General features: G+C 43.4%; 1 protein-coding gene and 1 long non-coding RNA gene across 6 annotated transcripts in view; one reads left to right on the top strand and one right to left on the bottom strand.

The window, feature by feature from the left end:
• The first annotated feature begins 259 nt into the window (after window positions 1-259).
• Window positions 260-4,671, top strand: LOC125336777. The gene is made up of 3 exons (XR_007207845.1): window positions 260-391; window positions 1,747-3,850; window positions 4,267-4,671. It is a non-coding gene; the product is annotated as an uncharacterized LOC125336777 (long non-coding RNA).
• Window positions 4,672-6,478: 1,807 nt separating this feature from the next.
• CDK5RAP2 (CDK5 regulatory subunit associated protein 2) overlaps window positions 6,479-14,246 on the bottom strand; it is a 72,399-nt gene continuing 64,631 nt past the window's right edge. For all 5 annotated transcript variants that reach the window (XM_048325454.1, XM_048325453.1, XM_048325455.1 and 2 more), the window contains 4 exons: window positions 12,448-12,594; window positions 10,563-10,701; window positions 7,541-7,587; window positions 6,479-6,655 (listed from right to left, as the gene is read on the bottom strand). In XM_048325454.1, the coding sequence (XP_048181411.1) occupies window positions 6,596-6,655; window positions 7,541-7,587; window positions 10,563-10,701; window positions 12,448-12,594 (393 nt within the window). In that variant the 3' untranslated portion in view covers window positions 6,479-6,595. The remainder of the gene's footprint in view (window positions 6,656-7,540; window positions 7,588-10,562; window positions 10,702-12,447; window positions 12,595-14,246) is intronic.

The following is a 14,246-nucleotide window of genomic DNA, read 5'->3' as shown; positions in this document are numbered from 1 at the left end:
CTGCAGGAGAAGCCCCTGCCCACAGGAGGTGACAGAGGTGCCTCAGCAGAGGTTGGTGAGTACATCACTGTCACAGGGGGATTTTAAATGGACTTTAAAATGAGCCACACATCTGATTGCTCTGAAATACTCAATGGCCTCCGAGATGGTCTCCAAAATACTGTGGGGCAGGGGCTGGGGGGGTTGATGGGCTGTGAATCTTCCGTATCTTTTCTTTTGAGTGTGTTTCTGCTTTATGTCTTTAACCTGAAGGGTTTGACACCACACTTAGCAGCCTGTACCCTTACTTATGGCACCTGCCAGTGTCACCAACTCCTACCACGTCCCCACTGCGTAGCAAAACATCTGCTTCCAGCCAAGGAGTAGAGCCATCCAGCCCTTCCAGGAGAAGGTAAAAGGGGGGTGGTGGGGGAGGGTGGGGCAGTGTTGTGGTGGATTAACAAGGGCAGGTCTGGCAAAAAGGCTTGAAGCCTTGGTGAGTGGTGGCCTTTGGAGTTTGACTCAAAATGTGTGGCCCCATGATGTGTTCTGAAAGCTGTTGCAGCACAAGACATGTGAACAGGAGTGGCTGATACAGGTTTTATTTGTCTCTAGAAGCAGGAAATGTCCATGTTTGTGTGTAGGCAGTGTGTGCGTATCTGTGTGAACAGCAAGAGGGAGGGACAGGGCGATCCTCCTCCTTGGAGCAGGGTAGGTGATGCTGCCTTTGGGCTCACACAGAATCCCAGAACGATTTGGGGTGGAAGGGATCTTAAAGAACATCTCATTCCACCCTCTACCATGGGCAGGGACACCTTCCACTAGCCTGCCTTGCTCCAAGCCCCATCCAGCTTACAATATCCAACACCATCACAGCTGTGTCCCACCAGCAGCTGCAGCCCGGTTACTCCCCAGAAGAGCGAACATGGGAACAACTTCACTGCTCTGAGCAAACCCAGTAAGAACAGCTTGAAAAAGTGGAGGCTGCTTTTTTGTTTTCCTTTAAATAAATGGGCATTTTCTGTTTTCTAGGTTTGTTTTTTTGGGTTTGTTTTTGGTTTTGGGTTGTTTTTTTTGAGCTGTTAATGTTCATTTTGCATGAGGATGCGATGCAGTTCCTGTTTCAGAATGCACACAGTGGAGTGCAAAAATCAAGATTGTATCTCATGCATAATGCATGGCCCAGCAACCCGCTCAACAAATTATCCAAGTAGATTCCTCCAACAGGGCTGGGGGGAAGGAGGGGAAAAATATATTTGTAACAAGTATCTTTCTAAAGAAATGACAAGATAAACACATAAAAAATAGGCATGCAGAGATTTTTCTCTGGGGGGTCAATTCAGAAATTAAAGACAAGGATGATGTGGCTGGAGAGCGTGAAGCAGCAGGTTGGGGATGGGGCAGGGGCAGCTGCAGGTCCTGGAGCTCCTGGATAACAGGGGGGAGCCCAGAGCTGCCTGTGGAGGTGTCCGAGGGCTTGATTTGGTGTTGGGAACTTATTAGAGGAGAGACTTCCCGTGGAGAGGGGTAGGAAAAGGGATTATTTGGTTTATTTATCACTTTCAGTGTGCTGGGTTTGCAGGGATGTGTTGCAGCTCTGTGCTGCTGTGTGACACTGGATTTTGTGCCACTTCTCTGGAAACAGAAGCCATAAAAATACAGATTTTATGTATGGGAGGTCATTTTATGTGTGGAGGATGGCGAGGAGGAGGACAGAAAGGTGGGAATGGGTCACCAAAACCTTTCTTGTTTCTCTGGTGTCACCAGCCCAGGAACAGCCTTGGCTTTCCCCACTGCTGCCAGAGAAGACAAGGATGAGGCCTCCCTGCAAGAGGAGTTTTCTGCCAACAGGTGCCAAAGTTAAGTGACCACATTCCTTCCCTGTGCCCCTGCTAAGCCTGGATCATTCCCTGCAGGGAGAGGGAGCAGCCACTGCCCGTTACCAGAGTGTCTCCCTCAGGAGCGAGCACTGCGGTGAAACCCAGGAGCTGAGCTGTGGGTTCGGGGTCAAACGTTGTGGTGGAGAAAAATGGCATTTTAGGAGCAGATGGGGGTTGGTTTGCTTTTCCTTCACACTGGAGGGTGAGGTGTCCATCACCCGGGGCTATGCAGGCAGCATGGAGGGGTTTGGTGGATGGGGCACCCTCAGGAGTCTGCTCCTCTGGAAGCCAAACCTGTTCAGTCTGGAGGCCAAACTTGCTGAAAAGGGTCAGAGGAAGGAATTTGCCTCCAGGGATGTAGAGAGACAGCCCCAAAACTTCAGCGAGCACTAAACTTGCTCATAATTTCACCCTGACAATAATGCCCATGGCTGCTGGATCACTCTGATCCATGCAGGGCACAATTTGAGACCGGGCTTGGTTGGGGATTTTTTTCTCATTTGAATGATAACTCAGGCTTCAAATCTCATCTTACTCATGTCACTCACACTAATGAGCCCAGGCCCGATCCGGCAGGGTGTGTGTGGGTTTATTTCAGCTCCCTGCAGGCAGGAGCTGGGCAGGAGCCCAAACCCAGAGCAGCAGCCGCGGGTCCGTGCTGGGCTCGGCACTCGCGGGTCCCGCTACAAGCCCAGAGCTGCGGCCACACAGCCCTGCCAGCACAACCTGCTCTTGCCATCTAGTGGCAAAATCACCCCGGGAAGGCTCAACACTGGACTGAGGAGCCAAGGACGAGGTCAGGAAGGGAAGGGGGGGTAAGGGAGAAATGCATGGAGAGGGTTTGTACTGTTCAAGCAGGTTCTTTCCAAGTTGTTATAGCCGTGAGGATGCCCTGCTATGTGGGGTTGGTGCCACAGGTCTCAGCCTGCCAGTGTGACATGGCTGTGCTTGGCTGTTTCCAAATACCCTCTGCCAGCAGCAGAACCCAGCGCTGGAGGTGCAAATCCCCCTGCACGGCCACCTAAGAGTGGCTGCTGGGGTTTAATACCAGGACCAGCTTGGGCTCATTGGCACGGGAGTGGTTTGATGTCACCCACAGCAAAGCCCTGACCTCCCTCCAGGTTCCTGCTCTCCCCCAGTGCCACCCCTGTCTGTGCTAGGAAGGCTCTGGGCTCCAAGGAGCCAGTGTCCACAAGTGACCAGGGTCAGGTTTGGGCTGTTTGCACTTTGGGAATTTGCAATAGAGCTGCAGTGTGTTGCCACTTACTTTTTATATTTCTTTTCCCATATTGTCATTTTTGTGGAATTTGGGAGTGATGACAGGATTTGCTTTTTGTTTAGTTCAGGAGTGTTTAAAACAAACCCAAAATGTCAAGAGGGCATGTTCATCTCTGCTCAGCTCTTTGGGCCAGGCTGGAATGGGAAAAGTTAACCCAAATTGCTCTATGATTCCATATGGAAGGTGGGGAGGGCTCTGCCCTCTCCCCAAATCTCCTTGTGATCCCACAGCAGCCCTAGGAAGCCCACTCCTTTCCACCCCAGCAGACTGCACTCTGCAAAGCCTCCCAAAAACAGAAGGGGCAGCTTTAGCAGAAATTAAAATACCGCAAGATCCTGCTGCGGTTTTGTTTTTAAAAATGCCTGAGTGCATTTGTGTTGATTTATTTTTAATACAAGCAGCGATCTGTGAGCTTTGGGTGTTATTTCTATGTGTTCCCTTTGGCAGAGGTGGGTCTTCAGTGGTAGGCACAGGCCCTGCTCTGCCCCCAGGGCACTAAATATTGCCTCTTCCCCGTGCTACTGTACAGCTGCACATATTGTGGGGGCTTAAAGAGCTGTGAAAAGCCTTGTCTTTGGTTTTTTAACCTTCCCCCCCCTCCTTTTTTTTTCCCCTTTAATCTTAGCTGGCCCTTAACATCCTCTCTGAGAAAGACTTCAGCCTGTTCACTGTCTGTGAGCCGGGGGAATAAGCTGGATGTTCAAGGTCACAGGTAATGACAGCAGTCTCCCCTCTCCCACCGGAGCGCTCCTCCCTGAACCACTCTCTCAGCAATGTTTCCAATCACCTTGCCCACATAATGAAAGTACAGGCAGCAACTCACTAAGCAAATGAGCCCCTCCTATAATTCCCTTTGCTTATGCTGCTTATTTTTCTCCTGCATAATTATTTTTAAAGGAAAATTTAATTTTGTTTAATGGGAACAAAGTTTAACACTTCGTAAGCTTTGTCTTCCGCAGCCACCATCTGGTGAGCTTTTTTCCTGGATTTTTTTTTCTAATTATTTTTAAACCAGCCCAGTAAATTGTGTGTGGTTAAAAGGCACTTCTCATTAAGATGAAATACTTTGATCTCATAGGATCATCTGTTTTTAAAGAGGTAATGATATTCTACATTTTTTTCTCCCAGTTAACCTAATCTCAGTGGTGAGACCTGCCCAGGTGTGAACTGGGTGCAGCAATTAAAGCTTATCAGAAGAAAAAACGGGTCAAGAAAAGATCTCTGAGAGGGCACAACAGGGATCATTAAGAAGTAAGTGGCAAATCATCTCAGGAAAGGAAACATTTAACCTGGTTATTTATTTATTTTTAAGTGCAGATGGTGGGGGGAATAAAAGGCTGCAAGAAGACCAAGAGTCATGGGGATGCTATATATAGCTGTACAGCTGTTTCCTTCAGGTGTTATAACTCAGAAACGTAGGATGATTAATTTTGAAAGTTGAAATGTATAGTGGATTTGATTACATCTGAGTGTCTATAATTTAGCTACTTAGTAAAATTAACTTGACGTTTTTAGTGAGCTGTGAGGACAATAATGTGTGAAGAGACTGAAGAAACAAGTTTGACTGCACGCTCTTCCCTTACCTCGCGCCCCCCTTTTCCCAATTCACGAAGTTTATTTTTAACTTTTCCCGTTTTCCCCCAATCTAGAGGAATGTGTCTGGCTCCTCCTGCTGGCAGCCAAGGGCTAAGCCTCTCCCAGCATGTGGCACAGGCAATTCCAGGAAAACTCAGGCTGCAGGTTGAGCTCTCTAGGGCACAGAACATTTCCCGGAGCATGACACGTCCAGGAAGGCTGTGGGACCCCCACTAAATCATTTTTTGTACTTCAGAGAAGGCCTGTGCTGGGAAATTAAACAGCAGGACACAGCAGGGACCATGGCAAGAGGCACCCTGGAAGTGCAGGGCTTCAGGTTGGCTTTCTCCAATAGAAAGTGTGCACAGTGGCTGTAAGGAAGGAATAGGAGAGACCACCCCCAGTGCTGAGGACCAGATTATCTGTGCCAGCTTCTGTGAGGAAAGGCTGGGAGCTGTTCAACCTGGAGAAGAGAAGGTTCTGGGGTGATCTACTTCTGGTCTTTTTAGAACCGGAAGGGAACCAACAGAAAAGATGGAGAGAGACTATTTACAAAGGCTTCAAGTGACAGGACAAGGGGAAATGGCTTTAAACAGAGAGAGGAGGCTTAGATTGGATATTAGGAAAGATTTCTTCTCTGTGAGGGTGGGCAGGCCCTGGCACAGGGTGCCCAGAGCAGCTGGGGCTGCCCCTGGATCCCTGGCAGTGCCCAAGGCCAGGCTGGACAGTGGGGCTGGGAGCAGCCTGGGGCAGTGGGAGGTGTCCCTGCCCTGGCAGGGGTGGGATGGGATAGTGTTTAAGGTCCTTTGGAACCCTGCAGCCCCCCTGTGCTGTGCAGGGAACAGCCCCAGCTCCAGGGGTGGGTGGAAGTTTCAGCTCTCCCCACAGCCCCATCTCAGAGGACAAACTCAGAGTTTTGTGGAAGCTCATTACAAAAGGGCAAAATCAAGGACCTATATAAGCCCAACCCCACACTAAGATCTCCCACCCCCAGTGCTTGGATGCTAAGGGCAAATTTTCTTTTACCATGGGGGTGTCATCAGCTTGAGGGGGAAAAAACATCGCATTTTGTGTGAAATGAGTTCAATAAAGACATGCTTGCACCACAAACTCTGCTTTTGTAACCAAAAATCACTTCAAATTACGGCCTTGTTAGTGTTAAACAGAACTGTTTTCGCAGTTCACTTTGTGTCACTCAGGAAAGAAATGCTCTGATGTGGCTGCTTTGGTCACTAACGCCCAAAGTCTGAGGTTTTAAACAAAGTAACACAAACACATTCGTGATTATTTTTCACTTTAATTGTCTGATTCTAAGTAACATTTTCAGACACAGCATCAATCTAAGTACCTAACACAAAGCCCAGCATCCGGCAGCTTTCCAGAGGAACCTTCCAGAGATGGTTAAAATGCTTTAAAATATTTTACATTTTTCATATTGCTACAAAACAATGACAACTGGCAGAGTATTTTTTTAACCTACATTCTTTTAGCAGGAGAGAAACAGTGGGAGGTGGATCACATTCTTGATTCTTTCAGGACCTGTTTGACTACAACAACAAATAGTTTTATAACGTGACAGGTACAAATATAAAATTTCACATATGCCAACTTTAAAAAAATTCTGGATTTTTCCTCAATATCTGCAGTACCTTGCTTCTGTAATAAATATTAAAAACCATCTTTACATTACAGAAAATGTTAAATAAGTTATTTACCAAAAGGTGTCTTTTTTTGTCCTTTTTTTTTTTTTTGGTCAAAGGCTGATTCAAAGGCTGATTCCATTAAAAGAGCTGAACAAACATTTTTTACATCAATAAATAGTAAGGCAGCACAAAGCAAACAACACTCACAAAACCAGTCTCTGTTAGCAGAACTTTCTCCTTCAGATAATCCTTTTTTTGCTGGTGTAGAAAGGTGATTTTTGATTCTCAGCTGGTGGAACCTGGTTAGAAAAGCAGTAATTATTATTATTGTGCAGTACCTCAGTGCTCCCAATTTGTCTCTACCCCATCCTGCTGCACAAGGATGTGCAAAGAGGAGCTCCTGTGTTCATCAGATCTTCAAATTAAAGTGGTAAGACTTCTGTAAGCAGAAAGATTGTTTTATGTCATAACTTTCTAGCTCAGATAGGATAAGAACAGCACAGCAGCTGCAGAGGGAAGTGTTGATGCTGATGGGATTGAAGGAGAAGGGATTCATGGAAAAGGTTAGAGGAAAATTTAAGGAGGGGCTGGGAATTGTACAATTATTCAGAGTGGATGAGTGTGAGGAGAAGGATGGGATTTCAGAGTCAGGGAATGTATTGCATCCTTCTGGGAGTAAAGTCTGAACCTTCTGGGAGAAATAAATCTGAGCAGTGATTACTTAAATACTCAGTGATTGAACACCCTGCACCAGCAGAGAGCTGGTTCCAAAAGCTTCTCCTGTTGGGTCTATGGTTAAAAAATAAAAGCACCACCAGTGAGTGACTAACACAGGCTCCAGCTTTAAATAAGGGTGTCTGTGTGAAATTGTGTACCAGGCAGGTTATCAGGCTGTGATCTCCTGGAAATGAACTGCTGGAAGATGATGGCAGACATGAATATTAATCTAGGGAAAGCATCAGGAAGGAGAGGGTTTAGCTGTTTATGTGGTCAGTCATAAAACTTAATTCAGCCATCAAACACAGCAGGCTATTTATCACACTAAACTGCTGTCACCCAGACTTGATTAGGTAGCAAACCCTAAAGCAAATCAGACTAATTCTGCAAAATACTCCTGACACAGCACTGTGTATTTTTGACTAGCATAGACCAAGGAATTCAGTACAAGCAAAAATTTTACTTACTTCCAGATTTCCTCTAGCCTTCTTCAAAACATCATGTGTTAAAACCACTGGAAAGAAAGAGGAGATTAAAAAGAATACTGCAAGTCTTTCTAAATTCCCTGGATTTGTCTTATGACCAAATATGAAATAATGTCTGAGCAGGAGGCTTCCCTCAGGACTGTAGGTCCAAAGCAGTGCCACCCCTGGAATGTCATTTGCAGCTCCTGGCCTGTGTTCCAAAATCTGCTTTTCAAACCTAAGCATCTTGGAAGTGTTTCTGAAGTTCTTCTGCCACGTGAAGCAGGCAAAGCTCAGCACTGCATGTACCACCCCAGATATGCACAGCCCCTGCCACCCTCACTGCCAGCTTCCCTCCATCTAAGTAACACAGGAAGATTTTCTGTTCATTTTAAGGGAAGATGGTGCATGGTCTAACTCCAGTTTGATCCTTTACGTATCCTGCTTGGGCTGGGGAGGGCAGTTAGGAGGGGGAGAAGAGGACAGATGGCAAAAGAAATCAGCCAGATCCTCCAGCAGTTCAAGGACAAAGCAACCTTTCTGTGCCATGGGGAAATCAAAAACCAGGGGCCTGCTCTGAAGGGTTCTAGGTTTTCTCCATGCATCCAGCCCAGCCTGTCTCTCTGGGGCCAGCAGGAGACCTGTGAATGGAGGAGGGGGTGTTTCCAAACAAAAGTGGTATTTAGAAATGTCAGGTTAAATATGTGAGGCTCTAATCGGTGTCAGCTCTGTAACTGTTAAAATGCACCACTCAAAAGCACCAATTTGATATTCTGGTCTCAAAAATAAACAATTTAGCCATAATAAAGATTTTTCATTACAACAATAAGAAGCCAACAACTCCAAGGGTAGAGCTGTCATGAGATAATTACACCCTTGGCAGATTACTGCAATTTGGCACTGCATTGTTTCATGCTCAGAGGTTCAGACAAGGTTTATAAGCAATGAGCTCTCTCACCAGAGAGAGCACACAGAAGACTCTGAGCCACAAGAATGTTCCAGTCTCTGCCTCTAAATATATTTAGGAATGTTCAGCTAAATAACAGAGAGAACCTGAATATCCTCGGTGGAGCAGGCAGGTAACAGGATGTGTGCAGAATGAAGGCAGGCAAGGTCACCTACCACAGTGCTTTTCCTTTCTTTCTAGCAGAAGGAGAAGGGGAAAAAATCTCAAAACCAAGTGTAAGCATCCTGATAAAATCCAGCAGCTTCAGGTGATCCCCCAGTTTTGCTGGATGCTTGGCCAGGAATTTGTGTACAGATGCAAATTAGAAACATTTCTGAAATTTCTGCTCTTTTAAGACAAAGGCAACTTGACATCTGTAATTCCCATAATCAATGAAACTTAGAGAAAATCACATCCAGGTCTTTTTGTGTGGCAGAGTGCTCTCTGCTCCTAAGAGCTCTGCTAGTAAATTCATTTCACTTGGAAAACTAGATTTTTCTAAATCAAAAACACTAAATTCAGCCCGTGAAGAGAATTTTGGAAGCTGTGCCACTGCTGGCACAGCTGCTGCTCTCCAGGCAGATATTTCAGTTTCTCAGCACCTCATTCAGAGGGAGTTGAATGCCATGAAAAAAAAGTGAGCAAATTTAGGGGAACAGGCGCTGTTTGCTTTTGGGAAGTGTGGGTGGGTGGGTGGGGTGGCTCAGGGATAACATTTTGGCAATAAGGGTAAAAATCTCTGTTGATTTATACCCAGCCTAGCTCTGAAATTACCCAGTGGGTCTGAGATGACACTGGAACTGGACAAAGCAGACCAATGAATCTACCCCAGGGATATTATTTGGAAAGACGTAATAGAACAGCTTTGATTTTTACATGACAACCCCAAACGGAGCTTTTTGGCTTTACAACCTGAACAAAACATAATTTATGATTTAATACAAGTAATATGTACACATATAATATAGCAATTTTGAAAGAAATTACCAAACACCAGCCCATAAATGCCTGAAACAACAAAAATCTGCAGGATATATCAGAAGATATATGGGCCTTAGATATAAAAATTACAGGCTATGGAGCAAAATAACATTTATCACTCTACATTGCATTTAACTGACTTGAGTAACATATAATATTATGGATATTTTTATAACTTTGTATGGTGTGGAAAAATTTCCAGTCTAGATTAATTACTGATAACACAAGTGCCACTCCAGCAAAGACTAATGAGCCATTCAGTCCCACCACTTCAGAGAAGGTAGGAATGGATTTTTTGAAAAAATTTTTTTACAGAAGAAAATTAACTCCTCCTCCCACAATACACATATTGCTGTAGCATGGAGGCAGAGGAGAATTCCATCCAGATCTCTTCTGGTGAGTGATTAAAGTCTAAAGCAGCAGAGATGGATCTCTTCAAACAGACACCTGGCTTAACACAGCTACAATACTCCTTATGTCCCACTTGTTTTCGTGTTTCCAGATAATTCTCTAGACCTGGGCCACTAAGGGTAAAATATAATTAGGGCACAGCATGCCCTAATTTTTCTTTAAAAAATTACTCATAGCAAGCTTTTGTTTCCCTTGTTCTGAGGTTGTTCTCCTGCACTTCTTAGTTTGGTGCAGAGCACTGACAGAACTCCTTTCCAGGCAGCACCTCAGAAAATGTAGAAGCCTAATTCCACGTTTATTAAGACTGAGGCAAAACCACAATTCTGACAACGTCAAAAACTTTGGCTGAAAATGTTTACAGCAAACAGTAACTCTGCCTCTGTCCAGAACTGCTGTAAAACAGAAAAAAAGAGTATCCAAAATGGAATAACCCAAGTAGGAATTAGTGGCAGCTGCATGGATTGATACATTATCAGTGGTTTGTGTAAAACCATGAACAGCTCCCCATGATATTCTCTACAGCCCTTTGTACTTTGGGCAACTTCTATCCACTGGAATGAGGCTCCATCAGTTCAGCACAGCCTGCGCCTGTTTGTCACAGCTGGAGCACACAAGGCAACACCAAATTTAAAGGTAGCCACAGTCTACAAAAACAAAATCAGAATCATTATTAAAGCACACACTCACACTGGTCAATGATAACTTTCTCCATGTTTTCCTTCAGCTGGTTTGTGGAGTGCAGGCGTTTCACCGTGCTGTGCAACTTCTTTTCTTGCTCAGACAGTTTCTTACGTAACCTAAATATTTCTGCTTTCATTCCTTCGTCCTAAATTGGGAGAAGAAAGTAAGATATTAAACTACTAGCTAAAACTATTTTCCACGTTGGGAATTGCTCAATACTTTTGTACAAGTACCCTCAAGCTTCCTTGGAGCACCAACAACTTAAAGGAGTGAAGGACCACCACTGAGTCCTGTCCTTCCTTCTTCACATCCCCCATGACACGAGATTCTATGATACAACCACAACTCTTAGCTGGATTTTAGTGCAAGTAATTTTTCTATTAGACTGAGGAAAGTCTATTAGACTGGTGCCTGGTTTTGCTTCTCAACTAGAAAAGATAAGGAAGGCCAGTGCCACAGGATCAGTGTCCTGTCTGCCAGGTTCAGAATTCCAGCTTTCTCTTTGTGTTCTATTAATGGCTGATGCTGCCTTTACCACAGGGCTAAAAGGCCCTGGGACAGTTTAATTGCAAAATTATTTGACAGTATCATTATTAAGGTTCAGTTTTCACCACCAATCCAAACAAAGTTCTGGTCAGTGAATCTACCCCAGGGATTCTACAGCAGTACTGTGAAAAGCCCTGGTACATCAGCCAGTGTCACTTGTACAGATTTAAGCTTGGACATTTTTTCCTTGTTGGGCCACTTGTTAAGTAATAAAACTTCTGGAATTTGCCCCCACTATTTATCTCTGCAGAAAAACTGATTACTCACAACTCCTGTGGGGCTGCAGAGAAGGCACTGAATACTCAGCATATTTTAGAACCCAAACTTCAATAGAGAGATTCTTTCATATTCTGCATTTAAGACATCAGGAGCAATCTAATATCCTTAAGATCCAGGGAGGTTGAATAAGAAACACTAGAAAAGATTCTATTAGTCTCAAATTAGAAGCATCCTGGGAATTCAGATCCCCACACACATTAAGATCAGACTTTCAGAAGTGACTGATCCAAATCAAGGTTCAGATCAGTGTGACAGGAAAGCAGGAGATGAATCCTCCACATCCTGAAAGCCCTGTGTGGGTGAAATATGTTCAGTCACTGCAATCCAGGCCAACACAGAGCTGTCTGTATGGATTACACACTTGAGGATAAAAATGGAAGTATACACTCTTGCCAAGACATCCCAAATCTGGAGCTGAAACATCAGTGAATGTATCAGACAGCAAACTTCACTCCCACTGCTTTTGTGATTTTATATATTTAAGGATACTAAAAAGTATCACCAAAAATGTTATGAAATTATATATAAAATGTTTGTTTTCCCAAAGTTTGAGGGGTTTTTTCAGGAATATCCTGCTTCCCTTAATAAACACATACAAAAACCTCAGTGAAATCACTTTAGATTTATTTTAAAGCCAAGGTTTGGAACAGTTTCATTGCTGAGTGGTGGTATTCTGATGGCAGAGGTATTTCATTCCTCATTTAGTTTACTTTTATTCATTTACATAGTGCAATCCTTGTTAGTTAAAGTGTTATAAAACTTGTCTTGGGGTTTTGTCACCCTTACAAAAGCTTCTTCTTTCACAGCTTTTGCATCAATGACGTAAAAGTAAAAGCTGAGATTACATCAACGTTGATGATGTTTCCCTTCTTACCAATACACACATAATCCAATTGAATTTGGTTCAATTAACAGGGACCCAGAGACTGGGGTCATGATTTTCCAAAGATTTTCCCAAATGACCCGTCTGTAATTGGCGCATCTTCTTTGAGACGTTCCCAGAGTCCAAAAAACCATCCCAAACCCCCAAACAAACCAACAAAGCCCAGATGAAGCCCAGCAGTACCTGAGTGCCCTGAGCAGTACCATGAGCAGCTTTCAGGGGAAGTGAAACTCTCCAGAGAAGCTTCAGTGAATGTGCAGCCTCTTCTAAAATCTGCTGTACCGTGTGAGTGTTTGTGGAAAAGCCATGCAGGGATGCCTGTTCTGGTACCTGTATCACAGGATTAGAGACATTTTATATTTAAAACATTATGAAAATGTAATATTAATTAATGGGTTTAATCCAGCTGGTGTGATTTCATATTTAAGATAATGTACACAGCCACTGTGTGCCAAAAACTAATTTGTTAGTTAACAAAGGCTGCTGAATTATGTATTATCTGGGAATTTCAGGGAGGGAGGGGATTTATCCTAATCAATAACCATGATTAACAATAGATTATATTTACTAGATTTGCTATGCCACATGGTAACAGCTGGCAACTCTCTTCTTTCTTCATTTGCATTTCGTGTCATGTTATTTGAAAGCCAATGATTACAGACATCAATTTAAGCAGTATTGGTGTTTCTTCCTTAGCAAACCCTTTAAACTGTTCCATTTAATAATAAAATAACTATCAAGATACACATAAAATGTTTTCCTCTGCTGACAGATAAGAAAACCAGATTGAAAGAATTGCATAAATGTGAAATAAAGGAAGGAAAGAATGTGAGGGGAGCAAATGAATTACCAAAGCAATGGTGCTACAGAAGGGGGAAGGGTAATGAAAGAAAAGCATTTGCAGTTCCTGCCCCATGCAGGATACAATCTGAATATTTATTTAGCATTGTTATCTAACCAGAGTCCTCCTGTCACATAAAACATCCCATTTGCTAAGTAGTCTGAAACTTCAGTGATGTAAAGCTTGATAGGAAAGTGCAAATTGTGAAACTTACTGCTTTTATCTGTACACCAGGAAAACAAGTTAAAAACTTAGAGACGTTACTTTTTCAGTCATTATCAGTATGTTAACTAGGTCATTGGGAAATGTATGATACTTCAGAGAGTCTTAAGTGTCATTCAGGCACAATTTGACTGTGTGAGCACACATGTGATACCACAAAAAGAATTGCAGAATTGTTGCAGACTTCTTGTACCTTCAATAGCTTCACTAATTATAACTGCAAAAATAAGTGGCATGAATTTATCCCTGCAGTTAAGACCTTCTGTTTTCTGAAGAGCAGCAAGCAGGGTTTTTTACAACATTTATATTATCATAAAATCATAGGTGTGAAAAGGACTTTCATTAGACACTTAGTTTCCTTTCCCTCTCCAAGGCAGGAAAGCATTACATGGAATTTTTTAAACATTGGCATAATCTATCCTTAAAATTGCCTCCAGCCAGTATCTCTGAGCACCCTCCATGCCAGTGGTTCACTATTTTTACCACTAGCTGCTGTTTTCCATGCCTGATCCAAGCCCTTCCTGTCGGGGTTTAAGTTTCTTAGTTCCTTATTAAATGCCACAGACGTGCACAGATTGTTCCTTCCTTCTAATTGAAGCTTGTGGGCAAATTTTTCTTTTCAAACCACCCCAAATATGCCATCATTAACTGTGTCCAAAAATTAATACTACATAAGAGAAAATTAGCAGAAGTAAACACTAACTAGGTCTCCTTATTCTAGACAAAAAGGACTGATGTTACTCAAGACAAAATAAACATTTTATTGGTTTAAGCATCCTTAAGACTGCAAGAGGACCATGAGTTGCTAACACTGTCAGAGAATGAAGAAAGGATGATACACTGAGTCCTAGAAGACAGTATTTGATCATTAATGAGATATTCGAGTTTCTGGACTGGCTTATGATATTGCTAAAATGTT

The sequence above is a fragment of the Corvus hawaiiensis genome, chromosome 21 (assembly GCF_020740725.1).
Source record: "Corvus hawaiiensis isolate bCorHaw1 chromosome 21, bCorHaw1.pri.cur, whole genome shotgun sequence".
Lineage (NCBI taxonomy): Eukaryota > Metazoa > Chordata > Aves > Passeriformes > Corvidae > Corvus > Corvus hawaiiensis.
The sequence above is the reverse complement of the archived record's forward strand: the minus strand, read 5'-3'. Positions and strand labels throughout refer to the sequence as shown.